The sequence below is a fragment of the Pteropus alecto genome, unplaced genomic scaffold (assembly GCF_000325575.1).
Source record: "Pteropus alecto unplaced genomic scaffold, ASM32557v1 scaffold146, whole genome shotgun sequence".
Lineage (NCBI taxonomy): Eukaryota > Metazoa > Chordata > Mammalia > Chiroptera > Pteropodidae > Pteropus > Pteropus alecto.
Window position 1 is genome coordinate 3036371 of NW_006442107.1, and position 25921 is coordinate 3062291.

Sequence of the window (25921 nt, forward strand, 5' to 3'; positions counted from 1 at the left end):
GGGGTCCGCGGCCACGGCGGCGGAGGGGGGCGCACCGGCCGCCTGCTTCCAGTGCGACAGATCCAGGATGAGCTTGGGCTCCGAGTAGTGGTGCGGCTTACTGTCGCGCCACAGCAGCTTGTCCAGGTAGGACGGCGACCCCATCTTGTAGTCGCAGGAGTGTCCGTAGTCAGCCTCGAAGGCGCGCTCCATGGACGAATGCGACTGCTCCAAGAATCGCTCGGAGCTGCTCTGCGAGTCCTTGCGCGGGTCCACCTGCACGTCCTCCGCCAGCGGCGCCGAGCCCGCGCGCGGGTCGCGCTGCACCTCGCTCGTGTCCTGGCACCGGTCTGGCCGCCACTCCAGGTCCGATGACAGGCTCACAGGGTACCTGCAAGGGTACAGACGCAACCGTGATTGGATCCCCAGCCCCGTCTGTCCAGTTCCTGCCCCACTCTCCAAGGTGGGAAGGTGATGGGACGAGGTAATGATGAGCCTCTGGGCTTAGGTATGGGGACTGATTGGCTTAACTCTTGTATTTTTGTGTGTGTTCATTCAGTACACCTACAAATATTTCTTGAGCACTTACTATGTACCAGGCATCATCAGACACAGCAGTGAACAAAACAACAAAATCCCTATCCTTACGGAACTTACTTTCTAGTGGATGCACCTGTGCAGTGCTCCACAAACTTTGATGTGCACACAAATCACCTGGGGCCTTGATCTTGATTCAGTGGTAGATCTGAGCTGGGGCCTGCAGTTCTGCAGTTCTAATGGGCTCCCACGTAATGTTGCTGCTACTGGTCCAGAGACCATATATTGAGCAACAGGGCCCTAATGAGTGCTACTTAGCCTTGGCTCAGATTAGAATCACCTGAGAGGATTAAACAGGCAATTCTATATCTGCCCCATACCCCCAATTCCTATTCAGTATGCGGAGGGCAGCCTGCATCAGCATGGTTTTAAAACCTCCCCAGGTGATTCTAAGGTACAGACAGGGCTGAGAACTGCTGTCCTAGTGGGTCTGGTTGAATGCCCTGTAACACCATGATAGATGCAGAGAAGGTGGGGCCTACAGAAAGGTTACAGACACCTCAGGAGAGGCCAGAGGTCCTTGGAATCCTGCCCTCCGTCAACTGTCCTGCAGCCATAGAGAGGGAAGCCAGCTAGCCAAGAGCAAATGAAGGGCAGGTAGGCAAGAAGGCCAGCCATCAGCTCAGGCTAAGCCCTTCCTTCCCTGGGCCAGGTGCTCTATGCAGAACCTGTGGGAGTGGGAGGGCGGGGAAGGCAGGGAGCACAGAAGAGGCATCTTCCAGCTGCTCATGGAACAGCGGAGCTAGTGCTCACGCGGGAAAAACCAACACATCAAGGACAGGCAGGTTTGGCTGTGTGAAAGGGCAGACGGGAAGCTGTAGTCCACATGATATGGGGTGCAAGGCACAGGAAGACCTCAGTACTGCCTGCCCTCCAGTGATGCCATCAGGGCAAGAGTCACTCCCAGAGGTGAATACTGCCTCTTCCCATGACAGCCTTTGAAATTGCAAGTATTTCTAGGAGGAAGAACTTGTGAAGACCGTAACCGTTGGCTGCTACACGCCAAGGGCAAAACATAAGTTAGCAGCTGTGGGCATCAGTGTTATCCCCGCCTTATAGATGAGGGCGCTGCTGTTCAGAGGCTAACCGTTGGCTGCTACACGCCAAGGGCAAAACGTAAGTTAGCAGCTGTGGGCATCAGTGTTATCCCCCGCCTTATAGATGAGGGCGCTGCTGTTCAGAGGTTAAGCAGTTTGCCCACAGCAGCAGGGCCTGTAGGAAAGGGTTTGCATCATGTTATCATCCACCTCCCTCATGCAGCGGTGACAGGAAAAGTCGGGAGCAGAGGTGCACCAGGTTCGGAAGTGGTCAGAGGTAATGGGCAGCAGCCAAAGAAACCCTGATATAGTTTTTCCTGGCACCAACTGCATGCCACAACCACGATAAGCATGGGACAAACCTCGCTGAACCCCAAATAGTGTGGAATGGAGGGGGAAGGGCTGCAGGGACCGCAGTCGAGGGCAGGACAAGCACGTGGGGAGGGGGGGCTGCAGGAGAATCCTTCATTAATCTCCATTTGCTGGCAACTCTTGATAACAGTTGACAATGACAAAACAACAAATCTGTCTAAAAATAGCAACATTGTCTTAACCCTCTCTCAGTGCCTCCTTAATCTGAAACCCATCATCTGTCAAATGACTAAAAAGGAGAAATTGCTCATCTGTCACTTATGTAACTAACTGTCACATTCCCACAACAGTGGGGCTTCCACTTAGGCTATTCCGAGTTCCAGCGCTAAGCCCTTGACTTTATTTCTAAATTGAGCAGCTATCAGCTGTCCCTCCCAGGAATAGCAGATGGTGATCCCCAAACGTTTAGCTGCCTGATCTAAGAACGTCAGAATAGGAAGGGCCCTAAGAGATCATTATGTGCCTACATGGAGACTGTTTAAAAACGTATCTTTTACCCGACTCTGACTCATTGCTAGTGACTTCTGGGCACACTGTCGCCAGATCCTGAGGCCTAGCCCAGTTTTGCAAGACAGAGTCCTGTGATTGCTTAGCAGTGTCCAACATGGATGCAGATTAGGGAAGACACCACCTGGGCCAGGTGTTAGCTGTGTGACACGAAGCCGATCTCTAACCTCCCTGAGCTGCAGCTTCCTCATGTGCCAACCGGCAATGACAATAACGGCGCCTCCCGTAATGGCACTCTCAGATGGCGTAAGTGATGTGAACCACACGGGTGTGTTGTGTGGTGCTATATTTCACGTGGCTTTCTTGTCTTGCGTTGCTGCGGTTTGCTTTTCCGGGGCAAACTCCCAGCCTGCTAGAAGTCAGCTCCCACAGCGGGTGCTCATTAAATGCTTGCCACCCATTGTACTGAGCCCTGTGTTCAGTATACACAGAGTGAGGATAAAAGCTGGTGGTGGCTGTTACACAGAGGAAGACTGACCCCTGACCCCATCGCACAAGACATGAGGGTGTCAAGGGACAAGAGAAAGGCAGGAAGGTAAGCTTGGGGAAAGCGCCCCTGGGCTATACAACATGGGAGACAGAGGGCAAGAGTAAAAACACAGAGGATCAGAGTAAAAATAGAAAAGGGAAGATGGGAATGTGGGCTCTAGGTACCAGGGCCGGAAGCTTCTGGAACCACACCTGTCCCAGTTGGAGAGCTGGCTCTGGTTGGCGGCCATCAGCAGGATGTCGTCAATCTCATCCTCGATGCGGAAGGGGTGCTGTGAGGTGGGCTCATCCTCGGGGCACGAGTACGGGCTCATGTAGGGGTGCTGTAGCCCCATCTCGGCTGTTAGACGATCCATGGGGTTAAAGGTCAAGATCTTCTCCAGAAAGTCAATGGCTGTAGGGAGCAGAGCAGCACATGAAGGTCATTCATTCCTCCGGCCACCCTGAGAAAGAGATCTCTTAACATGGTGATGTTCCCTGGTGTTTGTACTTTTCCATCGGTATAAAAGGTTTTAGCCATTTTCTTTCTTATGAACCTCACCACAATCCAGTGACAAATTCAGAGCAGATGCTGCTTTTTTGACCTCACAAATGAAGTAATAGAGGCCCAGAGCGGGGAAAGGGACTTACTCAAGGTCACGGTTGATTACAGGAAGTCCAGGGCTAGAACTCAGCCTTAGGCTGGATTTCTCCAGAGACGAGGAATGGAGTGTAGGTAGTTATGGGGCGGCGATGCCAGGAAGCAGACTGGGAGGGGAAGGGGGAAGAAGCCAGCAGAAGACGTGTCAATGAGCAGGTTCCTCCTGCGGGCACCTGGGGCTCAGTTCCACCGGGGTCCTCCAGGAGTCATCACGGGACACACCTCAGAGGTGGCGCCACTTGTGAGGGAAGCTGGGGTATCTCTACACCCACTCCCATTTATCTCTGGTTGAGTGCTGCTGGGCTGGGTGGGGGAGCCTACTTTCCCCAGGTGCCAGCAGTAAAGAGCCTCAGTGAGAAAGGTCAGCGGAGGTGAGGCAGGTGGGCCAGGGCCTGACAGCCCAAGCTCCTAGCATAAGTCCAGAACTCTTTCTACCATATGTTGCCCTTGGAGGTTTGACAAATAAAGGCAGGCAGGCTTGATCTTCGAAATATTTCACCACCAGGCCGAAGCCCTCCTGCTGTGCCAGGCAGTAACCCTTGAGTAGCTATGCCAAGGGTTGATCCTGGCATCTGGAACCTGGGACAGGAAGGGGCAGGCGCTCAGAAACCTTGTATAGTAGTTATTTGCCAACCAGCAAGCAAGTATGTTAAGATTTCAGTAGGGAGTTATGGGTGTGCGCTGGCTGAACGTCAGCTCTGGGCACAGGTACTGGCACCCTTTTTCCTGAGCACGGTCGGAGTACTCATCTGCCTTGTGAACTTGGCCCTGGATTGTCTCAGGGCAAGTTCTAGCCTGGAAGTTCGTATTACTTCTCAGTGCTGGAGGCTCCGCTTAAATCATGACTCGGATAATCGTGTTATAGCCCACGTGCAAAGGTAGGGGTCAGCTGAGCTCAAGGCCCAGGCTGCTGTCCCCTCCGGGGGGTTCCTGGATGGGCATCAGCCTACACCATTACCCTGCCCCTCCCATCAGCTCTGGATGTCTTTGCAGGAAAATTCATCGGTGATTTCGGAAATCGATGGATTCTGGAGGTCACTGGCCTCCTGGGAGGATGTGGTACTGCTCCGTAACCCTAGATCAAAAGATCGGTTAGGCAGCAGGAACTCTGATCGCCCCCAAATGTTCTGGGGCCCAGGGCTGCAGCCCTGAAAGAGGATCAGCCTCGCAGACTCCCTGGCCTGGGAAGGGTCAGGCACTGCAGTGCACGGCCCGGCCACGCCACTGCCCAGCTCCCTCTTTGGGCGCCTCTCTGAGCCCCACTGGACTTTTTGACAAGGAAATGGAGAGTTAAAGTTTTAAATGGCAGGCATCATCACCATTATCATCTTTGTTAAAAAAGACCCGGAAAACCTCGAAGTTGGAAAGTCATTCCACTGACTAGTGAGGATGAGTCTCCTCTTTTCTGACTGGGAAGCCCAAATATGAGAAAATGCTGCCTTACGTCAAACCTAAATCTGCCCCCTTAACCTCTACTCCTGAGCCTAGTTCCGCCCTTTGGGGTCCCCCACACCAGCAGGTTCTCTCTTGCCCGTGACTGCCCCTCTCATGCTTCAAGGCAGCAGTCAAGTCCCACGCAAGCCCCCTCTCCACCTGGCACACGAATGGCATATGTCTCTCAGCTTCCCCTGCAGTTAGACGTGGCCGTGTGACTGGGGCCGATGGAATGGGGGTGGAAGTGGTGTGTGTACCCTGTTTCCAGGCCTGACCCATGAAAACCTCGTGCAAGAATCTCTGCTCTCTCCCGCTGGCTTCAGCTGGAAGCTGGTGCCCGGGGGGGCTCTGAAAGCTATGTGTTGAGGATGGCAGCCCCTCTGATAGCCTGCGTCCCAGGCAGAGCCCCCCAGACTCCCCGACTCTGGACCAGAGTTCAGGTTCATATGCTACAGCCCTGGCTTTACCTTAACTCATGAACACCATACCTCCTTCCCTCAGCTCCTTTTCTCTGGGCTCAATTTTCCTAGGTGTTTTTAACGTGATTCCAATATAATGAGGCTTCTGTACCACGTTGTCACCTTCCTGTGGCCCAGTGGATTCCACACTGGACTTCTCAGAGCCCCAGGGGTTCCGGAAGGGTTCTCAGAGAGAACTGAGAGGCAGGTGGGCGGGGCTCTGAGGCCCTCAACCCTGCTTCACCCATGGCAGCCCTTTTACGTGTCTTATGTGTTAGGTTTCCTCATCAGATTGGTCGCTCGCGGTATGTTTACTTCTTGTAGTAACCGCGGTCTCAGGACCTGCCTCCCTTATGCACCTGTGGTGTGATGGCTGTATTGGCTGCGGAAAGGCCCAGTCGCTGAGACTATGTCCTTTCAGCCTTTGAGGGCTACAGCCAGAGAGACCCCCTGCCTCTTTCCAAGCCTTTGGGACCTTAGCACGGCAGAGGGAGCGAACTGAGGGTCACTGACTGGCTCTTCTGGGCAGGTGAGCTTTATGCTTTCTCCCACCAATATTTCATTTCAGTAATACCTCATTACCCCAAGGCCAGAGGCCGAATGGGGTCACTTTTCAAGGCCAGAGGCAGAGGAGAGCACTTTGGCTGAAGCTGGCACATTGGGAGGGTGAAGCAAGCCTGGCTTTAGCAAACGTCTGTTCGGCTACAGGATCGAGTCCAGACTCATCGGCTGGGCATTCAAAGCCCCGTGGCCTCTCCGCCAGTCTCCCCTGTCCAGCTCCATGTCCTGCTATCAGGTTAGTGACTCATCCTGCTGATCTGCGACTCACCACTGCTCCAGGTCGGCTTGTCCGTCCTTCTCAGTGCTTCCCCGAATACCCAGGGCTCTCACTGGCCCCTTAGGGTGTGTTCCTTAATCTTCGTTCTCATCTCTGAGGGGTACTCCCTGTTTTCCCAGCTATACTATCTCCTCTGTCTCTCTGAATTGCCACCCCTAGCACAGTTCTCCAGCCACGGTAGGTTAATAAGTGTTGACCGTTGCTGCCGACAACAGAGAAGGGCTTTATCTCCTGTCAGGCACCAATCCTGATTTCACCGAGACCAGACCCACCACTCTCTGGGTCAAGTCACCAAGGGGCCACCGTGTGTGTGGTTGCTTGCGGGAGGGGACGTGGGTGACACATCCCTTATCCAGAATTCCTAAGAAGTGAACACACTTCTTGTTGCGTGGTGGGATTTCTACAGAAGCCTAAGAATCGGCATGAATATGGATGGCTGAGTCTTAATTTGGGGTGAGTCAAATTACCGCCCCTCCCCTTTAAGGATGGGGAAACAGAGGCAGTTTACTGATGAAATGGGGATCATGGCCAAAGATAATGTTAGTCCAAGCTCTTGGGTTCTTGATGGGGAAGAGGGTGGCAGAGACTGCCAGTTCGTACCCCATGTCTGTTCTTCTCTTTCATAATAATAGACACAGTGTCATGGAATAAATATCCATTTTACAGCCTCCACTGCAGCGAGGTGGGGCCATGTGACTAAGTTCTGGCCAAGAGAAGATGAGTGGAGGCGAGGTGACCTGAAGGACAAGGGGACCCACCCTCTTTCCTCACCGGCCAAGAGAAGATGAGTGGGGGCGAGGTATACAAATTCTGGCTCATGACCTGAAGGACAAGGGGACCCACCCTCTTTCCTCACCTTCCTCCAGGTGTAACACCTTACGATGGCAGAACATGGCAGAGGGGTCTTGGGCCCCTGGGTGACTGTAGAGCAGGTCCGCCATATTGGCCTTGGACTGTCTGCTTTTGGATTATTATATAAGAGAGAAATAAACTTCTTAACGCCTTTTTTTCTTAAATAAGAATTAAATCTTATTTGAGCCATTGAGAATTTGGGTCTTTCTTTCATGTGGCTGAACCAATATCCTACCTCATAGTTTCCTAAGGAAGCCTCTGGCAGGTATGAGGCCCAGTGATAATGTAACATCTAAGGTGATGAAGCAACTATCCTGTGCCCAGGGCTTTAAAAATTCTATTTTACTTACTCATCACAATGACTTTATGTGACATGGATTATTATACCCATTTTACAGTTAAGGAAACTGAGATGCAGAGAATTAAGAAACTTGCCCAAGGCCAAGCAGCTAGTCACTAGTAGGACTGAGAATTGAGTCCTGGTCTGGCTCTCAAGCTGATAAAACACGTTCTCCGTACCATACCGTACCTTCCAAGAGGAAAAAGTAAAGGGTAGAAAAGGAGGAGGAAGGCAAGTCAGATGAAAAGCAAGCAGAATCAGTGGTGGCACGGAGGAGAACTAATGACTGGCTTGACAGTTGCCTGATGGCCCAACTCCAGGGGCTAATCATCCTCAGTCTGGAAGTAGCCAGTCCAAATGCCCACTGCCAGAGGCGGGGAGATGGGGGCTCATTTCTATGTCTAGGGACTATGCTTGGTCCTTTTAGGAAACCACCTGCTCCCGCCCCCAAGGCGAGGCCAGCCTGCAGCCTCCAGATGCTGGCCTGGCTGTCAGGCTCAGGTACCTTCGCTGTTTACTTCGGGAAGCAGCTTGCGCAGTGGCCTCTTCACCTCCCAGGTGCTGTTGACAAAGGAAGGCATCACCCTGAGCAGCTCGTCCTTGTCCTCCTCCCGGATCACAGGGATGGTCTCCAGGATGAGCTGCATCTGCTCCAGCTCGTGAGCCCCTGGGGAGGCAAACACCAGATGGTTACCGTGCTGTCCTGGATGTGTGACTTTGGTATAGAAGCACCAAAGCGGCTCCAGGAGGCCTGAGAGCAGCACTGGGCTGGAAACCAGGGGCCTTGGGTTCTGGTCTTCACTCTGCCACTAACTTGCTGTGTGACTATAGGCAGGTGGCTTGCCGTCTCTGGGGCTTGGCTTTGTCAAATGTTTCTGCCTCTGTAATGGAATAGTCTGATATAAGACTGAGTCAGCCAGCACTAAAGTGACTGGAACAGTTTGGCCCAAGGCTTTCCACATGCTCCTTCCCATATGCCTCTCTGCACATTCTTTACCAGGCTGGGGAAGGAAGTGATTTTAAGGTTAGAAATGAGCCTTACCTTTCACTTCCAATTAGGAAGACTCCAATTAGGAGGGAAAAAAAAATCAGGAATAACAAATTGGGTTTGGGATGTGTCTTGAGCACACTGCCTCTGTGCTCCTTTGGGCAGAGGGGGACCAGGATGGACTGAAGCATTCATTCATTCAACAGATATTTATTGAGCACCTTCTCCCTGCCAGGCATCATGTTAGATGCTGGCAATGAATACTATTCTCATCTGTAAGAAACTTCAGTCTTTAGGCATCTCAGATACTTGACTCATCTTCTACACCCAGGCGACCTCTGACCTCTGCATCAGGGCCTCGGCACTGCTGGTATGGGTCAGGTCTGTCTCCTTGCTGTCCCGCTATGACCTCCAGGTCACTCCTACTTTCATTACTTCCATTTTCCGTTTTTGCACAAGTAGACTTTCCACTCACCTCTTCCAGGTTGAATCCTCAACCAAGCCTCTCCTTTCTCAAGGAGTCCCCCCGACTCACCCAGCTGCACAGAGTCTTTCACTTATCACTTATTCCCATGGGATTCCAGTCTACCAGAAGCTGGGGGCCCAAGATAAGGCTCTTCTGTGTCCCCACCCCCCACACCCCCACAATGCCCTATGCAGCACTAAGCACATGTGAAGGATGACCCAGAAAGTGCCTACGGCATCAGGACTCAAGGAGTTTCTGCCACCTCTCCCTGCAGTGGGCTAATGGAGGGTCATTTCAGAAACCCCGGAGCCCCTTGTGGGTTCCCTTCTACAAATGAACACTCCAGACAGACTGCTCACAGTGGCAGGGACAGAGGAGAAAGGGGCTGAAAATGTAGCGTGGGTGTTTTCACCAGTCAATCTCAATGTGTTTGAATACAAGCGGTTCCTTGATTTTGAAAGTTCTCTCCTCAGAAATGTTATTTTTAGTCTCTCTAACATTTTGCTTGAAATGATAGTAAGGTGACTCTAAGCAGTGCCATAAAATCCACAGAGGTTATTTCAAAGAGAAAGGTTAGCATGTTTTGTGGTGTGTGTGTGTGTGTGTGTGTGTGTGTGTGTGTGTGTGTGTGTGTGTTTTCTTCACCCAGTTCTCTCTTTTTCTAGAATGACACCAGACGAGAAGGAAGGTGTCATGGTTAGTGACTTACCTGCAAAGAGCATTTTCCCTGTGAGCATCTCGGCCAGGATGCAGCCAGCAGCCCACATGTCAATGGCTTTGGTGTAGTTGTTCGGGGAGAGGAGCAGGCGTGGGGAGCGGTACCACTTCGTCACCAAGCCTTCTGACAGATAACCCTGGAAGACGAAACCCCGGTTCCAGCAATCAGTCCTGTGCAGATTCCCTCCCTCCCGTGCCTTATCTCCTTTCTCTTCCCCTGGACACAGGACCTCTTTCTGGAACCTCTTACCCTCGATTCTTTCACGCTGATCATTAGGGAACAGAGGTCTGGTTAGAGGGGCTCAGGATAGTTTGTGGGGCTCAAAGTCTTTGGTGGAGGAATCTCAAGAGGCCCTGAGGTTCTCTGTAGAATGGGATGCAGGATACCAATATTTTAGAAGAAACGATTTCCCATCGCAGCTTGATGTAACTATGCAAACAAATCTGCCCTCATCTAGTAAGAAGATGGATAAATAGGAAGTATACTCAAGTTCATCATCAGCAACAGAGTAATGATGAAATGCTGGAATTTCATTTCTCCTGTGGCTGAATCTCAGAAAAAGCCACACATTTGAAATCAAGCTAGTTGCTTTGGTGCTGATGGTTAGAATTAATGTGGCTACAATGCCAGACACCAGCCCCTGTTGAGAATGGATATGGCCAGCTTCGTAATGAATGTAGGTAAAGGGCACATGCAATCAACCCTAGATGGCAGAGTAGACACAGCTTGGTTGGTCCAGGGGGTCCTAGGAGTTGTACAGACTGTCTTTTGGGGGAATAGATGTTCTAGCTGATTTTAGCTACTGCTCAATGATTTGTGGCCTGGCATAGAATCCCTCCCTATGAGATACAGTGATGACACAGGGGATGTTCTAGCTGATTTTAGCTACTGCTCAATGATACAGAATCCCTCCCTATGAGATACAGTGATGACACAGGTGTTTTAGCATAGATAAGAAAATATAGCCAGGCGATTTGCACATTGTTCTTTAAGTAATTCAGAAAGCTGGTCCAACAATGAAACCTGGGAGATGTCCATTTGGAATACCTGGACAGTCTCTCTAAAGTGAGAAAATAGACCTATTTGGGTTTCAACGTGAGACAGTTCTGACCAAGAGGATCCAATGTGAGATTCTAGGGGTGGTCTTGTTATCTCTTGATGTAATTCCCTGTTTAGCATTCAAATTTTCCTTTTTTACTGAAGTGAAAAGTGTCACAGACCCAGGTTAAAATAGATGAAAAGTTAGAAAGCCCAAGTACCCAAGAGCTTTTGATCAGTTAATCTGAAATTTCTTCATTTGTTGAGCAAAGACTTATTAAGTGTTTAAAACCTTCTGAGAGCCCAGCTTTCTTTCCTCTGTGGCACATATTTCCCCAGAGGAGGGCTTCACACGGTGGACAGGAGGAGGAAAAGAGGAAAAAACTCTTTAGCTGGAAACGACTACAGCAAACCCATTCCCTGGCCTCAATGCCCCCACCAAAATTAACTCCTTATAATTTTTAAGCGTACCGCTCTTTTTCTCTTCTTTGGGGATCTGCATGTATGCATGTCATGGATGGAGGCCCTCATTCCCACTGTTCTACCTGGCTGACTCTCAGAAGCTTCCTGACTCGCCGAAATAAGGTTGGGTGCCCGGCCCCACCCCAGGAGCTGTTTTGTTACTGTTTCTTTACTTGCTAACATCCTCCACTGCCCAGACAATATGTCCCTCATGGGCAGCAGCTGTGTCTTGTTCCACAAGCCGTTATCGCATTATGTAGTCCCAAGTCTGCCTCCTAGGAAGTGTTCGATAAACGCTGTTGAGTGAATGAATGCATGAATGCATGCATAAACGAATGAATAAGAAATGTCTCCTATGGTCTGAGCCCTTTTCAAAAATGAGGTACCTTTTTCAGGGAACCACTGATCCTTGTCTCTGATATACCTGGCTTTACAGAGAGTTCCAATTCCCACTTTCAAAGGTAGATGAGGAGTTTACAAAAGTTCACAGCCATTTATGCCTTGCCTTGTTCCAGAAAGGACCGGAAAATGTAAGTAATTTTTTAAAAGTCAGGTGTTTTGAGGTATAATTTACATACAGTAAAATTCATCCTTTTTTAGTGTAAAGTTCTGTGAGTTTTGACAAAAGCATAGAATCATATAACCACCATCACAATCAAGAAAATATAATTCCATCATCTCGAACAATTCCCTGTAGCCCCTGCTGGTCAGCCGCCCTCCCCAGCCCCCTAGCAACCACTGTTTTGTGTCCTTTCAGTTTTGTCTTATTCAGAATGTCACGTACATGGAATCACAGCACGGAGCCTTTTAAGTCTAAATTCTTCCACTTCGCATAATGCATCTAGACTCATCCACGTTATGGTTTGTTAGGGGTCGAAGTTCGATTCTAAAAATTATAGAGACAAGCCAACTTGTCTGTAGAAGGCCACTTTTCGGGGGCAGGGGTGGTGGTGGTGGTGGCGTTGGTTATAAATAAAGAATGGTCTGATTTTGTTCCCAGTCAGAGGCTGAGACTGTCAGAGGAAGACTAAAGCAGAGACAACCCAGAGCGGAGGTGACTTAAAGGAAAGTGTCCCTTGATAAGCATACGAGCAAATCTTTTAGGGAGTGGAGTTCCCTATAATTAACACCTGCCTATCTGCAGTGTCTAGGGCTAAAGAGAGCTGGGGACACTGGGGAGCGTCTTTCTAAACACTGGTCCTGAAAGTAAGAGGAAGACACTCTTCTGGGCAGGGCTGCCCCGCGGCCATGATAGCAGCTGAGGAAGTGAACCCCCGGCTCTTCCTGACCTTTGAATGCAAACCAAGAACCTGCTGGACTCTTGTTGACTACTAGCGGCTTCCCTACGCTTCCCTGTCCCTCAGCCCTTTGGAAACACGAAGGGGATATACGGATATGTTTCAGAAGCCAGGGGCAGAGGATTTGCGAAGGTCCAGTGTCTTCTGCCAGGATCTGAAGCAAGGAGCCCTGGGGTCGGGGAGATGGGAACAAACAGGAGGCTCCCTTCCTGCGGGGGGGTGAGGCAGACCCAGGAGGCCGGGGGTCCTACCCGCAGCTGAGATGAGCCCTGGGTGTCTGAGCAGGAGAGGCATGGGGGCCCACAACACAATACTGGTGATCTGAATTTAAGAGAGGAGTTTCAGTTGAGTGGATGGAGTGAAAGTCGGGATTTTCTAGAATAAAAAAAAAAAGTTCTTTAAAGAATACCCAGGAGCGGAGACTCAATTTTATCCTAAGAAGGGGTCATAAATCAGGAAGTACTGTGGCTCAACAGAAGTCCTTAAATGGCTTTCCTGCCCGAGTCTGCAGAGATGATAGCTTCAGATCCACTTGGCAGGGGAGGACCCTGTCCTCAGTGACCAGACCTGGTCTCCAGGGGGTTCACCCATCAGCAGGCTGCCAGAGGAGGACAGCAGGTGCACATGTGGAACACTGTCTTGTGAGTTTCACGGCATCGCTGCTCTGAGGAGACAGGAAGCCGACACTATGCCATTCTCGGTGGCCTCCTCTCAGCATACACGAGGCAAGGCTGGAACTGCCCTTTTCCAAGTGTCCCTCTTTTCCTGCCATCCCGGTCCTTTGGTGTTGGGGCTGAGAAGCTGGCTCTGAAGGAGCCACTGGGAGGCGTCACAGTTTCCCGTCTAGACCATCATAGGGGGCCTTTGGGGCTTCTTTAGCTATTACTCCAACCAGCCCATCTCGCTGATGGGAGGGTTAGACTTTGAAAGCTTCAAAGGTGTTTGAGAAATAATCTAGTAGCAGCTGCCCTAGGAAGAGGGTAATTAGGAGCCCCCAACAGATCCAGAGGGGAGGTGACATTAAAGCACAGAGGGAGCAGGGGAGTGTGGACTTCGTCCCAGCTGCCTGCCTGGGCATTCCAGGTCCATGTGGCTGCCCTCTTTATGCCTCCACTGCTCGGAGCCTGATCTCGTGGGTCTGGGAGTTGGGAGGCTGGGGGAGAAGGCATGACCCAATAAGCCTCCTACTCTACCCGTTAGTGACAATGTACCTCCTGGCCCCTCACAGGAATGGAGCAAATTTAAATGGGGACAACATTCTCCCCAGAATGAAAGCCCAGTCATCTGTAGCTCTGTGTATGTGTGTGTGTGTGTGTGTGCGCCCGCGCGCACGCGCACGTGTATATAGTGGTGAGTGACACGGTGGGAAGAGTTGTTTGCCCCTCATACTGAAAGGAAGCTTCCAGGCCAGGATGGTAGGGCACTCTGGCAGCTTCGCCTTCCTAGCCAGAAGTCTATGGCATGTATCCTGGGAGGCTACATGTCCTCTTTGTGTGGTAGAAATGAAGATGATTAAGATCATCTCTGATTTCAAAGAGTGTACAATGTAGTTAAAGAGATGAAAAGTTCGATATGAAAAGATGATTGGAAGGACCAAGCAATTATCTCATCAGCGTTTATGGAGGGCTTGTTCTGTGCTGGGTGCTGTGTTTGCACTTTACACGGATTCATTCAGCAACCCTCCAATGCAGGTTCTTCATGGGGTGGAAACACAGCCTGCCCAAGGTCACGTGCCTGGGAAGTGGTCCGGGGTGTCTGGCTCCAGAGCCCATACTCTAACCCGCACACTGCTGGACCTCTACCCTTGCACACCAGATAGGGTTGATGGTACGCAGCAAGGAGAGGCATGCTCAGAGAGCAGAGGGGCGATATTCTGCCATGAGGTGGGTCAGCGAAGGCTTCATAGGAGTGAGGTTCGACTTGGTCTTGATGAATGGGGACATCTTGGATAGCTGTGCTGGGGAATATTTGAGGTGATGATGCAGAGCCACTGTGAGTACAGGTGATTGGGTGGGAAGACCTAGAATGTGTTCAGGGGACAGAGACAAATGGTACATGGGGCAGGGGCTGAGAGTCAGCAGTACCCAAGGACCCCTTGCATCAGAATCAGGGGACACGCTTGTGATATGTTCAGATTGACCAAAGCTACTCTGGAGTCCTCCGAACTTCATCTTGAATGAGCTCCTTGGGGAACCTTTAAAGTCCCCTCCCAGTCTGAGAACCCTAGGAAGAACAAAGGAAGGCATGGAGGATTGCAGCGTTGGGAAGGAAGGATTGTGGGTAGGACAGGAGTTTCAGCGAAGGCTGTGGAAGGGCCACCTGTTTTTCTCCTTCACCCTGGGCAGACCTGTACCCCCCTGTGGTAGGGCCCCTGCCAAGTCTTACGAGTGGGAGCTGTGTTAGTGGAGCAAAGTGACTGGGCTCTGCACTCCCCACCACTCGGGCTTGTAGCAAAGATGCTGTGGCCCGGATAGCAGGGGATTCATGGGCCATCACATTTCCTTGGAAGGGGGTAGGAATGCATATATGCACCCCTGTCTGGTCTAGAAGAAACCAGGTTAAGTGAAAAAGAAATCAGGCTATGGAGAAGTAAAACTTTTAGCCTCAGGGGGCAAGTGGAGGCTGCTGAACTGATGCTCTGATTCTTGCGGAGGATTCTTGGTGGATGCGTCGCAGGAATCAAAGACACGTCACACAAAGAATGGTGAAGACTGGGCACTTTCACCACGGAGAACTTTTCTGGGGCCATGAAAGCTGCCTTTAGATATCTGCGAGGCTGCCATACAGACGAGGAGTTATGTTTGTTCTCAAAAGGCTCTGGGGACAGACGAGAAACAGGTGTGAGATGGAAATCTATGTAGTGCCATGCTAATAGCTAATATTTATTGAGCTCCTCAAACTGCCCTAACTGCTTTATGTGGATTATTTCACCCTCTCAACGACCCGCCATTATAGTCATTTTACAGGGAGGAAACAAAGGCACACAGAGAATAAGCAAACTATTCCAGTCACACCTGTTGTAAGTAGCACAGCTGGGATTCAGCCCCAGGCTGTGCAGCTGTAGCACCTTTGATCAGAACATGGGGCTCTATTGGCTTTCACATGAGTGCTCTAAAGGCATCAGGGCTGTCCAGTGGGGCACCGAGTCCTAGACAGGCAGAGGCATCCAAGCACAGAATGACAACCTTGTGGGGAGTGTGCCAACACCCGCTCTCCTGGTGGATGCCACAGCACAGCTTCTCAAACTTTGGGGCGCACGCGGTTACTCACAGACTTCCATCTGGATTAAATGCACATTCCATTCCATCCGGCGAACAAGGTGATGCACTTGGATCAGCCAGGCCCTAGATTATCTTTAATGCCCTGCCCCAAGGACTTATGATTGCCTTGCTCGCTGGCCAGGCAGGTTTCTCCAACCCAAAAGCAGTCTGATCTATAACAGGGGCTAATTCTGTGTGGTAGAGACACTCATCAAAAGCTCATTTAGAAAAACAACAGCATCCCAGAGGCCCAATTTAAGCAGAAATATACGGCCTCCCTCTCCACCGTCTTCTCCCTCTGGAGGTATAATTCTTATTTGTGCCAATATCCATATCGGGCATGTTAGCAGCCTTTTTAAAGAGAAAGAACACTACAGCCAAATAGCCTTTCTTCTCGCTGACTCCAAACTCATTCTATTAAACTCATTTCTATGAAACCGTGCAGCAGGGACGCTCTCAGGCTGAGGGAAGGAACACACCATCACGAAAGCCCCGCAGTCCTTTGTAAGTCAGCCGGCACATTCTGTTTATGCAGCTAAAGTACACACGGGTGAAGAAAACGGTACAGCTAAGTCAGCTGCACTGACTTTTCATCAACTTCTAAGGTGCCTTAAGGGATGATTTGCTGCTGCCCCCACTTTCTGACTCCAAGCTCTGGGGGACCCTGCCCACCACCGGCTCTTCCCAGGTCCCATGGAAATCAACCAAAATCCCAGTTAAGTTCCTACAGACCTGCCGCCCCCATGCGTTCATTTTACTTAAAAAAAATTATGATAGAATTGCTTTTTGAAAAAGATTTATATTTAATTGTGATAAAATACACACGACGTAAAATTCAGCCTCTTAACTACTTTAAGCGCACAGTTCGGTGGCATTCAGCACATTCACACTGTTGCGCCATCACGGCCGCCCGAGTCTGTACCCATGAAACAACCTCCCGCACTCCCTTATCCCGGACCCCGGCAAGCACCCCTCGACTTTCTTTCTCTATGGATGTGATTACTTGAGGTACCTCATGTAAGTGGAATCAAACAGTGTTTGTCCTTTGGCGATGGGTTTATTTCACTCAGCAGAATATACTTCCCCTTACGTTTAAGCACCAGGAAAGTGAGAGCAATGGAGATGGGTGTTTTTTGTTTTTTGTTTAATTATTAAAAATTACTGATCGACAAAATCCAGTAAGTTTCAAATGTACAATTCAACAGTAAGTCATATATATATTGCATTGTGTGTTCACCGCCCATAGTTAGATTTCTCTCCGTCACCACGTATTCGACCCCTTTTATCCCCAACTACCTCCCCCCTCCCCTGACATGGACTTCTTTTTAAAAAGCACTTTCTTGAAATGTAGTTGTCTTCTAATTCAACTAGAGTTCACCGTCACAGACAGAAGCTTTGGGCATTATCCTCATGGGGACCAAATCAAGAACTCTGAATTCTATTACAGTTCAAAGACAAGATAAAGCGTTTTGTTTATTTGGAGAGTGCCAAGATCACCGGCTTTAATCCCACCCTCCTGGCCAGGACTGGCTGCTGGGTTAATTAGAAAGGTGGGTGGAGGAAAGGCTTGGTTCAGCTGCTTCAGCCTCAGTTTCCCCATCTGCTTGTGCTGCTGGTCTCCAAGCCTTCCTCCTATGTAAGGCACTAGAATCATAAGATGCTGCCTCACAATCAACAGCCATTTTTAAGTGATGGGCCCTGCTGGGCTAAAGTGATTCATTTTTAAAAGGCCGGTCGGTCTGTGAGCACCTGTTTTCTTTTAGGAAGATGCACTAACTGCCCAGCCATAAATAGATATCCGTCTCACTGACTTTCAAGGGGAAATCTGGTGGCACCCTGGAGCAGCATCTCTGCAGCCTGCTACACCTCAGAAGCACCTGAGGCACTGAAGAAAATCCTGATGCTCAGGCCACCTGCTGTACCAATTACATCAGACTCTCTGGGGGGCAGACCCAGGCATCGGTAATTTTTAAAACTCCCCAGGTGATCCCAATGTGCAGCTGTATTTGAGAACCAGCGTCCTAGAGCTCTCTCGTTTACCTGCCTTGCAAAGGTAAACCATATTTTCAGCTCCCCAATTAGTGCAGCTTTCTATTTCTGGCTCCACTCACGATCAGATGAATCCCTGAGTAGTCAGAAGACTTCCCCAGATGGCTGATGCAAGGGAAGTAAAATTTACTGGAAAATAACCGATAATAACAATAGCTGTCATTTACTGAGAACTTAGAATATTCCAGGCACTGTGCCAAGTGCTACTTTATTATAAGTGCATTTAGTTATCAAAATGACCCTATGAAAAAGTAGAGAGGAGAGTAACTTGACCAAGGCCAAATTACATAATAACTGGCAGCGCTGAGATTTGATCCTGGCAGTGAACAAAACTAAGTCCCTGTGACCATGAAGCATACATTTTAGCAGGAAAGACAGCTGACCACATGAACATATAATAAGTCTGGTGGTGATAGCGCTAGGGATAAAAATAAAGCAGGGTGGTCTGGGAAGGACTCTGTCGTAAGGGGACATGTGAGCAGAGTGAATCAAGGGAGTGACCCGTGTGGCCATGTCGGGGAGAACATCAGAGAAGTTGATCTCTGAGCCCCAAGTCTTCTTATTCTGCCCCCCGCCCCTGTCCCCATGAGGGCGGCCCTCTCATCTTTCTCCTCCTACCTGGCTAATCTTCCTCTCAGATCCTTCATTAATATCCAAGTATAAATAACTGAGAACAGCGTGGGGGCGGGGCAGGGAGGAAACTAATATTTGTTGAGCATTATGCACAAGAGATTTTGCCAGCATTAGCTCAGCTTACCTATGACAACTCTGAAAGAAAAGTATTTTTTTATTCTAAATCTGGGGAAATTATTGCAGTCCTCCCTCTCCTACCCTCACTTGGCTTAGCTGGCAAGGCTTTGTGTTCCTGACCCCTTCATCTCCAAATTCACAGCTCTATAGTAGGGGAGGTCCTGAAGGCAGGGATCAGCTGTTTATCTGCACGGCACAGGGTAGGTGCTCACTTTCAATGTGGTACATGAACGGAATAAAAACCTTAAGCCAAAGGAATGATTGATATGCCCATGGTGGAATTCCAGGAATTGACCGCCAGTCAAGAGATTATTTTGAAGTTTGCTGGCCATGTTAAAATCACAGGACAAAGGTGGCCGCCATGTTAAAGTCCAGCCCTCGGAAATCTAGGGGCTCCCTCAGGTGTGAGGTGTGGCTGTGAATTTCTATTTGACATTATCTTGATGCCACTGTGCAGTAGCTGGGCCCTTTGGGCTGCTAACCCTGCCAGGGCCAGCCTGGAGTTCAGACTCAGTGCTTTATTGTCCCTTCCACCTCCACTCTCAAAAAGAAAGAGAACGTTAATCCCAAAACACTTCTGAGTAATGCGTGTAACAATAATGAATATTTGCCAGGTGCTGAACCACATGCTAGGTACCACCCTGAGCTCTGTCTGTATTCTTTCATTTGATTCACATGATACTCTCACACGGTGGGCACTGTTACCGGCCCTGCTGTATGGGAGGACTTGGGTGCGGGCTGAGGCTGGGTGGCCAAAGACACAATGCCAAGGCCACCAAGTCCCCCAGCAGACGTTCAGTCCCTGAAGTTCCTCTCTTGCTGCCAGCTACCCCATTTCTATTCTTCCTCCCGCAGCTGTGTGCACACCCTCCCTCCCCATAGGATAAGAATTCTCCCCTGTTTAGCTTGCAAAGCACGGCTCAGAAGAATAAAAGGAAATTCCTTTCTCAGAAGGCTCTGGGGTCTAAACCATCACCTTTGTTGACGGTAACGAAGATGGAATCGGTAGACTAAGAAGTGTATGAGAGGGAGACGTCAGTGTTTCCTGGAATGGGTTCATGTCCCAAAGATGCTAAAGGGGAGAGATAAGGGCATGTCGCTAAATACCCCTGGGACAGGTTGGCAACGACCAACGAGCTTATGTATAGAGCCTCAGGACCTCCTAGATGAGGATTTAGAATGCAACACTGCCACACCTCTGTGTCTACGTAACCATCTTTTTCTGGGTACCTATGGGGGACGAATCTTTCTTAGGACACACCATGGGAATACTGAGCATGGTCCTCGTTAACACTTTTACCTCTTTTACCTGGGAGAGGAACCACATTGGCCTGTCAGTCCACTGTGTTCTATGACATCAGCAAAGACTAATGTTATGGCTCCGTTGAATGGGCTCTGTGTGAATGGAAACTCACACTGCCCTGCCCCCATCTCCGAGCCCCTGAGGGCAAGGACCAATTGGACTTGCTGTGCCTTCTGGGATCTGAAAGGCAGGGTACAAAGGCTCCAAGACCAATCTGACCTCTTCTCCAATGTTGCTTCTGTCAGGGTCCTAACCCAGCTCTCGGCTCAGTAACCCTGTCTTACCCTGACCTCAAGAAGGGTCTTCTCTCCTCAGTGACCTGGCAGCCTACACGGATCAAATTATTAACCAGGGACCACATCTTCTCTCAGTGGAAACTGTTCTCTTCCTTAAAAAACTGCTGGTCCTGGTGCATATCCTACTTTCGAAGTTGCCCCACGCACTACAAGGCTGCTCAGGACCCCTGCTCCGGGGGATGTGGCTCCCGCTCCAGAGGCTTTGTTGACAGGTGCTTAGTAAGTGTTTCCAGCAGGTCTGGACCAGTTTATGGTGGTCCAAGTCGAGGGACTGTCCTCAAAGAGCTTGTCACCTAGTTCCGGGCACTGAATCTGCTGGTTCAACTGCAAAGTCAATTATTAAACCAGGGGACAGTCAACACTGGGTGAGGGATGGAGGATGGAGCAGTTACTGTGTGAAGGTGAAGCAAAAAGGGGGCCAGGGTAGATCCAGGTTTGGGGGGGCCTCATAGAAAAGACAAAATTATGACCACAAAATTAGGTATAAAAGCGAATATGTATTTTTGAATCAGAAAATTGCAGCAAATTTTAAAAAGCTAGCAATGCAGCACTACAAACATCACGAAATTCATAAAAATAACATCTTTACTAATTAGCTGCTTGGCAAACCACAGGTAGCAAACACGTGAATGCATTGCATAATCCCTGATCATCTCTTCTGTGACAATTGTACAATATGATTTTCACAGAGAGAACTTAAAGCTAATTCACTCTTTGAAAGATAATTGAAAAGATAATTCAACCTTTCCTCTAATATGGTTGATACTTAGTACAGTTGATTTTTTAGAAGTTTCTCTTACCTTCAAAACTAATGTCATAGTAATGTCATATAAATTTGCAGGATTATTGTCAAATTTGGAGAACACCCTATCAAGTGTTCTTTTGAATATGAGCTGTAAGATTTGGGGGCATTTCCAGTTTTCTTATGTAGTGGTTAAACTTCTATTTTTTGAACTGGTAACATTCATTAACCAGGCTGTCCGTGATGTCCCAGGAGTTGTAGGGTGGGACATCATGAAAGGCCTGGTTTTTCCTGCACCAAGACAGCTGGCAATAACCTAACTGTAAGGAGAATTAACTGCAAACCTTATAAACACATCTCATTTTATCCGAACTAAATGTATCCTTAGCCCAACCTCCCCTTCGTCAGACCCTCCAAATGCCACATCAGTACCACTCAACATGAGGGGAAGTCAGGATGAAAATAGGCCACTTCCTTATAAATTTCCACCAAAATATCTTACTTTGCAAACACACCAAAAATATGTGAGTATGTGAACACATTGTTAGGGTCCCTTCCAGCGCCTCGGGAGTGGGAGGGGGGTGGTTGTGCAAGTGAGAGGCCCTGAGTCGAGCTTCATGAACTCCTTGGTCACTCTGGCTCCCTCTAGGAGTAAAAGGGGCCACGAGAGAGGCGAATGGCCAAGGAGAACAGGGAGGCACCTTGTCAGGATTTTCAAGATAGGAAAGTAGGTGCATATTCTAGGAACCTTCCTTGAAATAAAGGATCGAGGGCTTGTCTTCTCACAGGTTAAGGCAAATTGTCTAGACACCCCGGAGAGTCTGTGAAGAGGCCCCAGGAGGAATCTGCCTGCCACGGGGGATTACGGAGGAAGCCAGCATGGTTCTGAAGGATGTTTCCTTCCTTCCTCACACCAACGAGCTGGTATGGGTTTTGGTCACCAGAAAAGGTGTCTCTGATCTCCACTGCTTGCTACCTTGCTCCTTTAAATTCCTTTGCCAAGAGCCAAAACCCTTGGTTTCACTTTTAGAAGAACAGTTACAAAAGCAAATTCCTTGCCTTCCCCATGGGAATATGCAATGATTTTATTCTCCACACTCATCAATGCATCTGAACGGTTTTAGGATAGCTAAGGAGGGCAGGAGAATGCAAGGGCCCTAGACACTTAAAGGGAGGAAGAAAAGGATCACAAGAGGTGGCTGTGGGCCCCAAAGAAAAAAAGTCTACCTTCTTCACAATTTTCTAGAGGGTCCTGCTCATCCTTGGCAGATGGTTCCACAGAAGAGTGATGATCTTTGATTCACTGTTTATGACAAAGCAAATTTTTTAAATTTGATTTTCAAAACTGTAATACATGCAACAGTTAATGTGTGAACTTGTATTTCATTCATTTTCACAGCTGTGTAGTATTCCAGCATATTTACAGAGAGAGTTTATGAAGAGGTAGTAGGTATACTTATGTTAGATTACGTCTAGCTATCTGTTATATAATAAAAAAGTTGGCTGGTCTTTATTCTTGGTTCCTGAGAGGGAACCTCTAAACCCTTAGAATCTCCTGAGGGATAGGAGCATCTTCGCTATTCATGATGGGCCCCTAGCTAGTTTCAGGATGGGTCCGGCTATGCCCCCAAAGACCAACCATGTGGTTAGAGCATTGGAGGGCTGGAAATTCAGTTCATTTGGGTGGTCAATGATTCAATCAGCCGTGCCCACAAAATGAAAGTCCAATAAAAACTCTGGACACTGGAGGCCGACTGAGTGTCCTTGGTTAGTGATACAAATCAGTGTGCTGAGAGGCTGACAAATCTCATATTTGAGACCCTCCAAGACCTTGCCCTTCAGGTCTTTTCTTTTGGCTGGTCATGATTTATATCCTTATAACAACACTGCAGTCTTAAGTATAGGGCTTTTCCGAGTTCTATGAATCATTTGAGTGAGGGCGTATGGGAACCCCTGAATTTGTAGCTAGCCGGTCAAACATGCAGGTGATCTGGGAACCCCTGAGCTTGTGGCTGATGAGCAGAGTGAGGGCAGTCCTTTGAGGGGAAGGCCCTTAACCTGTGAAGTTTGTCCTAACTCTGGGTCAGACTAGAATTGCCAAATCATCAAATATTGCTTGATTGTGATTATAAATGATATATTATTTAAAAGTATGTTTTCAGCCAATGTATAGAAATGAAATTGATTTTTGTATATTGATTATATTTGGCAACACTGCTAAAGTCTTTCTATTAAATCTATTAATTTGTGTACAGATTGAGGTTTTATTTAGACAAATCATCTGTAAATAATAACAATTCCATCTTATTTTGCTTGCCAGGACTACTGCAATAATGAACAGAAGAAATGGTGGTAGGTAACCCTAGTGTTTTCCTGGTTTTAAAGAAAACGCTTTTAACATTTTATTGTTAAGTATAATGTTGTTGATTTTTTTTGTAGAAACCATTTATAGATAAAATTCTTTCATTCCTAATTAGTATGAGTTTTCATCATTCACAGATATTGAATTTTCTAGAATGGTTTCGGTGTCTATTGAAATGATCCTGTGGTCTTTTTTTTTTTTTCTTTTTTCTTCTTGAATTTGCTTCTGATCAATCAAAATAATAGATTTTCTAATGTTAAGCCAACTTTGCATTTTGGGATGAATTCAATGTTGACATGATATATATTTTATATATTGCTGAATTTGGTTTATTTGGGTTTATTTTATAACTATGTTCATAAGTGAAATAGGTTTATAATTTTCCTGTCCCATATTATTCTTGTCTGGTTTTGGTAGGAAGATCATTGATAAATCAAAATAATAGATTTTCTAATGTTAAACCAACTTTACATTTTGGGATGAATTCAATGTTGACATGATATATATTTTATATATTGCTGAATTTGGTTTATTTGGGTTTATTTTATAACTATGTTCATAAGTGAAATAGGTTTATAATTTTCCTGTCCCATATTATTCTTGTCTGGTTTTGGTAGGAAGATCATAACATAGGGTGGTATTCTCTCTTTTTCTATTCTCTGTAGGAGTTCAACAAGTTCACAATTATTTGTTCTTTAAAAGTTTGGTTGAATTTGCCTATAAAACTATTGGGTTTCAGATTTTCTTTGTGAGAAGATTTTAAACACTGATTCTATTTTTTAATAGTTATTGCATTATTCAGGTATTCTATTTCTTTTCAAGTCATATTTGAAAAAAATTACAGTTTTCTAAGAATTTATTCATTTCATGTAACTATTTAATAAATAGAATATGTAAGTACACATTTATTTTTAAATTATTTAATAAAATATATTCATTATTTATGTTTATATGTATATTTTTTACTAATGAACATTTACGGGCAAAGAATTCATAGTATTCTCTTAGTTTTGAATCTCTGCTGCATCTGTGGTTATGTTCATTGATAATTTATGGCTGTCTGATTCTACAGGCAAACTGGCCTCTCCATGGAAGGCTGACACTTCGAAGCTTGCTGACTCATTGCCTGATTTGATTTTATTTCCTGTTGGTCAAAGATATACTCATAGATAGGAGTGTTTAGGGTAGGGCCCAAGAACATAATCTAGGTCATGGCTGCATTTCTTCATTCCTTTGGGAGAATGAAAACCATGACCAACTGTCGTTTTGATTCTCAGGGGTAAAGGATATGACTGTAGTTTAAGGAGCTGAGTTTTGCACTCTTACTACAGCTTAGTACCGTTTAGAGCGACAGGGGGAGGTGGGTGATCACCTTTAACTGGAGTGAGTAAGGAGGATTGACAAGCCCACCCCACAAGGCAGCTCTGGAAAACTGCCACTGGGCAGGACCCACCAGCCCTGTACCTGCAGGATGTCCGGCCCTAACCGGCCTCACGTTGAGGGTTTAGGACTCAGCCAATATGAACAGCGCCAACCCGTGAAGCAGCCCTACTACTCAGGCTTCCCTTGGGCACTCTCTAGATGATCGTGAAGGGCTCTGTCCTTGGTGAACCCAAGGCCCAGAGGTGACCGATGTCAGCCTGCTCCTTTTCTTCCCCTCCGTGGACCAAATAACAGCCTACCCCCTTTTCTCTCCCTATCTAGATATCTCTGCAGAGGCTTTGGATCCAATCTTCTGTCTCCTTCTCTAAAAGAGGCATTATAGGTCATGTTGATCAAATCTGTCTTGCAGAAGAGAATCTCCTGATCATCATCAGCAGCAGCAGCATCATTATCAATAAGGGCAGTGATTACTAAGCACTTACTCTATGCCCCACCAAGCACTGTAGCAATACTTTAAAGGACCTCGACGAATACGTCACAGTAGCCCCATTAAATTAATATAGAGAGAGCTACTGAGCTTTACTATGTTCCAGCCACTATTCTGGGTGCTGGGACAGAGCAGTGGACAAAGCCAAAAAGCTTCCACCCTGTGGCGTCCACGTGCTATTCCTGTAGTGCAGGTTGTTTTTCTTATTTTACAGAGGAGTAAAGTAAGGCTTAGAGGATGATACAACGACTCAGCTAGTGAAGTGCTGAAGCTGTGAATAAACTCAGGCCTTGTTTTGAACAGCTATGCTACGCTCTACGTCAGCAATTCTCACAGAGGCGCGCATCAGAATCACCTGGAGAGCTTGTTAAAGCTCAGAAGGCTGAGCCTCACCCTCAGAGTTTCTGATTCAGTAAGTCTGGGGTGGGGCCAGAGAATGTACATGTCTAACAAGTTCCCAGGTGACAATGCGGGTCTGGGGACTACACTTTGAGAACCACTGCTCTATACACAGAACCAAATGTCTGAGCCTGGAGTAGGAAGAGTGCTCGCTTCTTTCACACCCAACTCCTCTTCTTACCACGGCTCCCCACCGTGTGTGTGCAAGGGACCCTACCAGGCTGACTCCCTGCACGATCCAAGACTCGACCCCACCCCCACCAGCCAGCAGTGTTGTGCACTGCCGTCACCATCTGTGTCTGTGTATGTAATTACCCTCATTAAACAGGTTCCCGCTTACAATCCACGTAAACAAGTTTCACTGCTAGAAAGGGCTG

The 25921-nt window shown here is 48.0% G+C and overlaps 1 protein-coding gene across 1 annotated transcript in view; it reads right to left on the reverse strand.

Annotated features, from left to right (window-relative positions):
• Positions 1–25921, reverse strand: part of MAPK4 (mitogen-activated protein kinase 4) — a 124080-nt gene that overhangs the window by 2240 nt on the left and 95919 nt on the right. Inside the window, 4 exon segments of the mRNA XM_025038681.1 lie at positions 2–370; positions 3174–3375; positions 8049–8210; positions 9707–9851. Coding sequence (XP_024894449.1) covers positions 2–370; positions 3174–3375; positions 8049–8210; positions 9707–9851 — 878 coding nt within the window.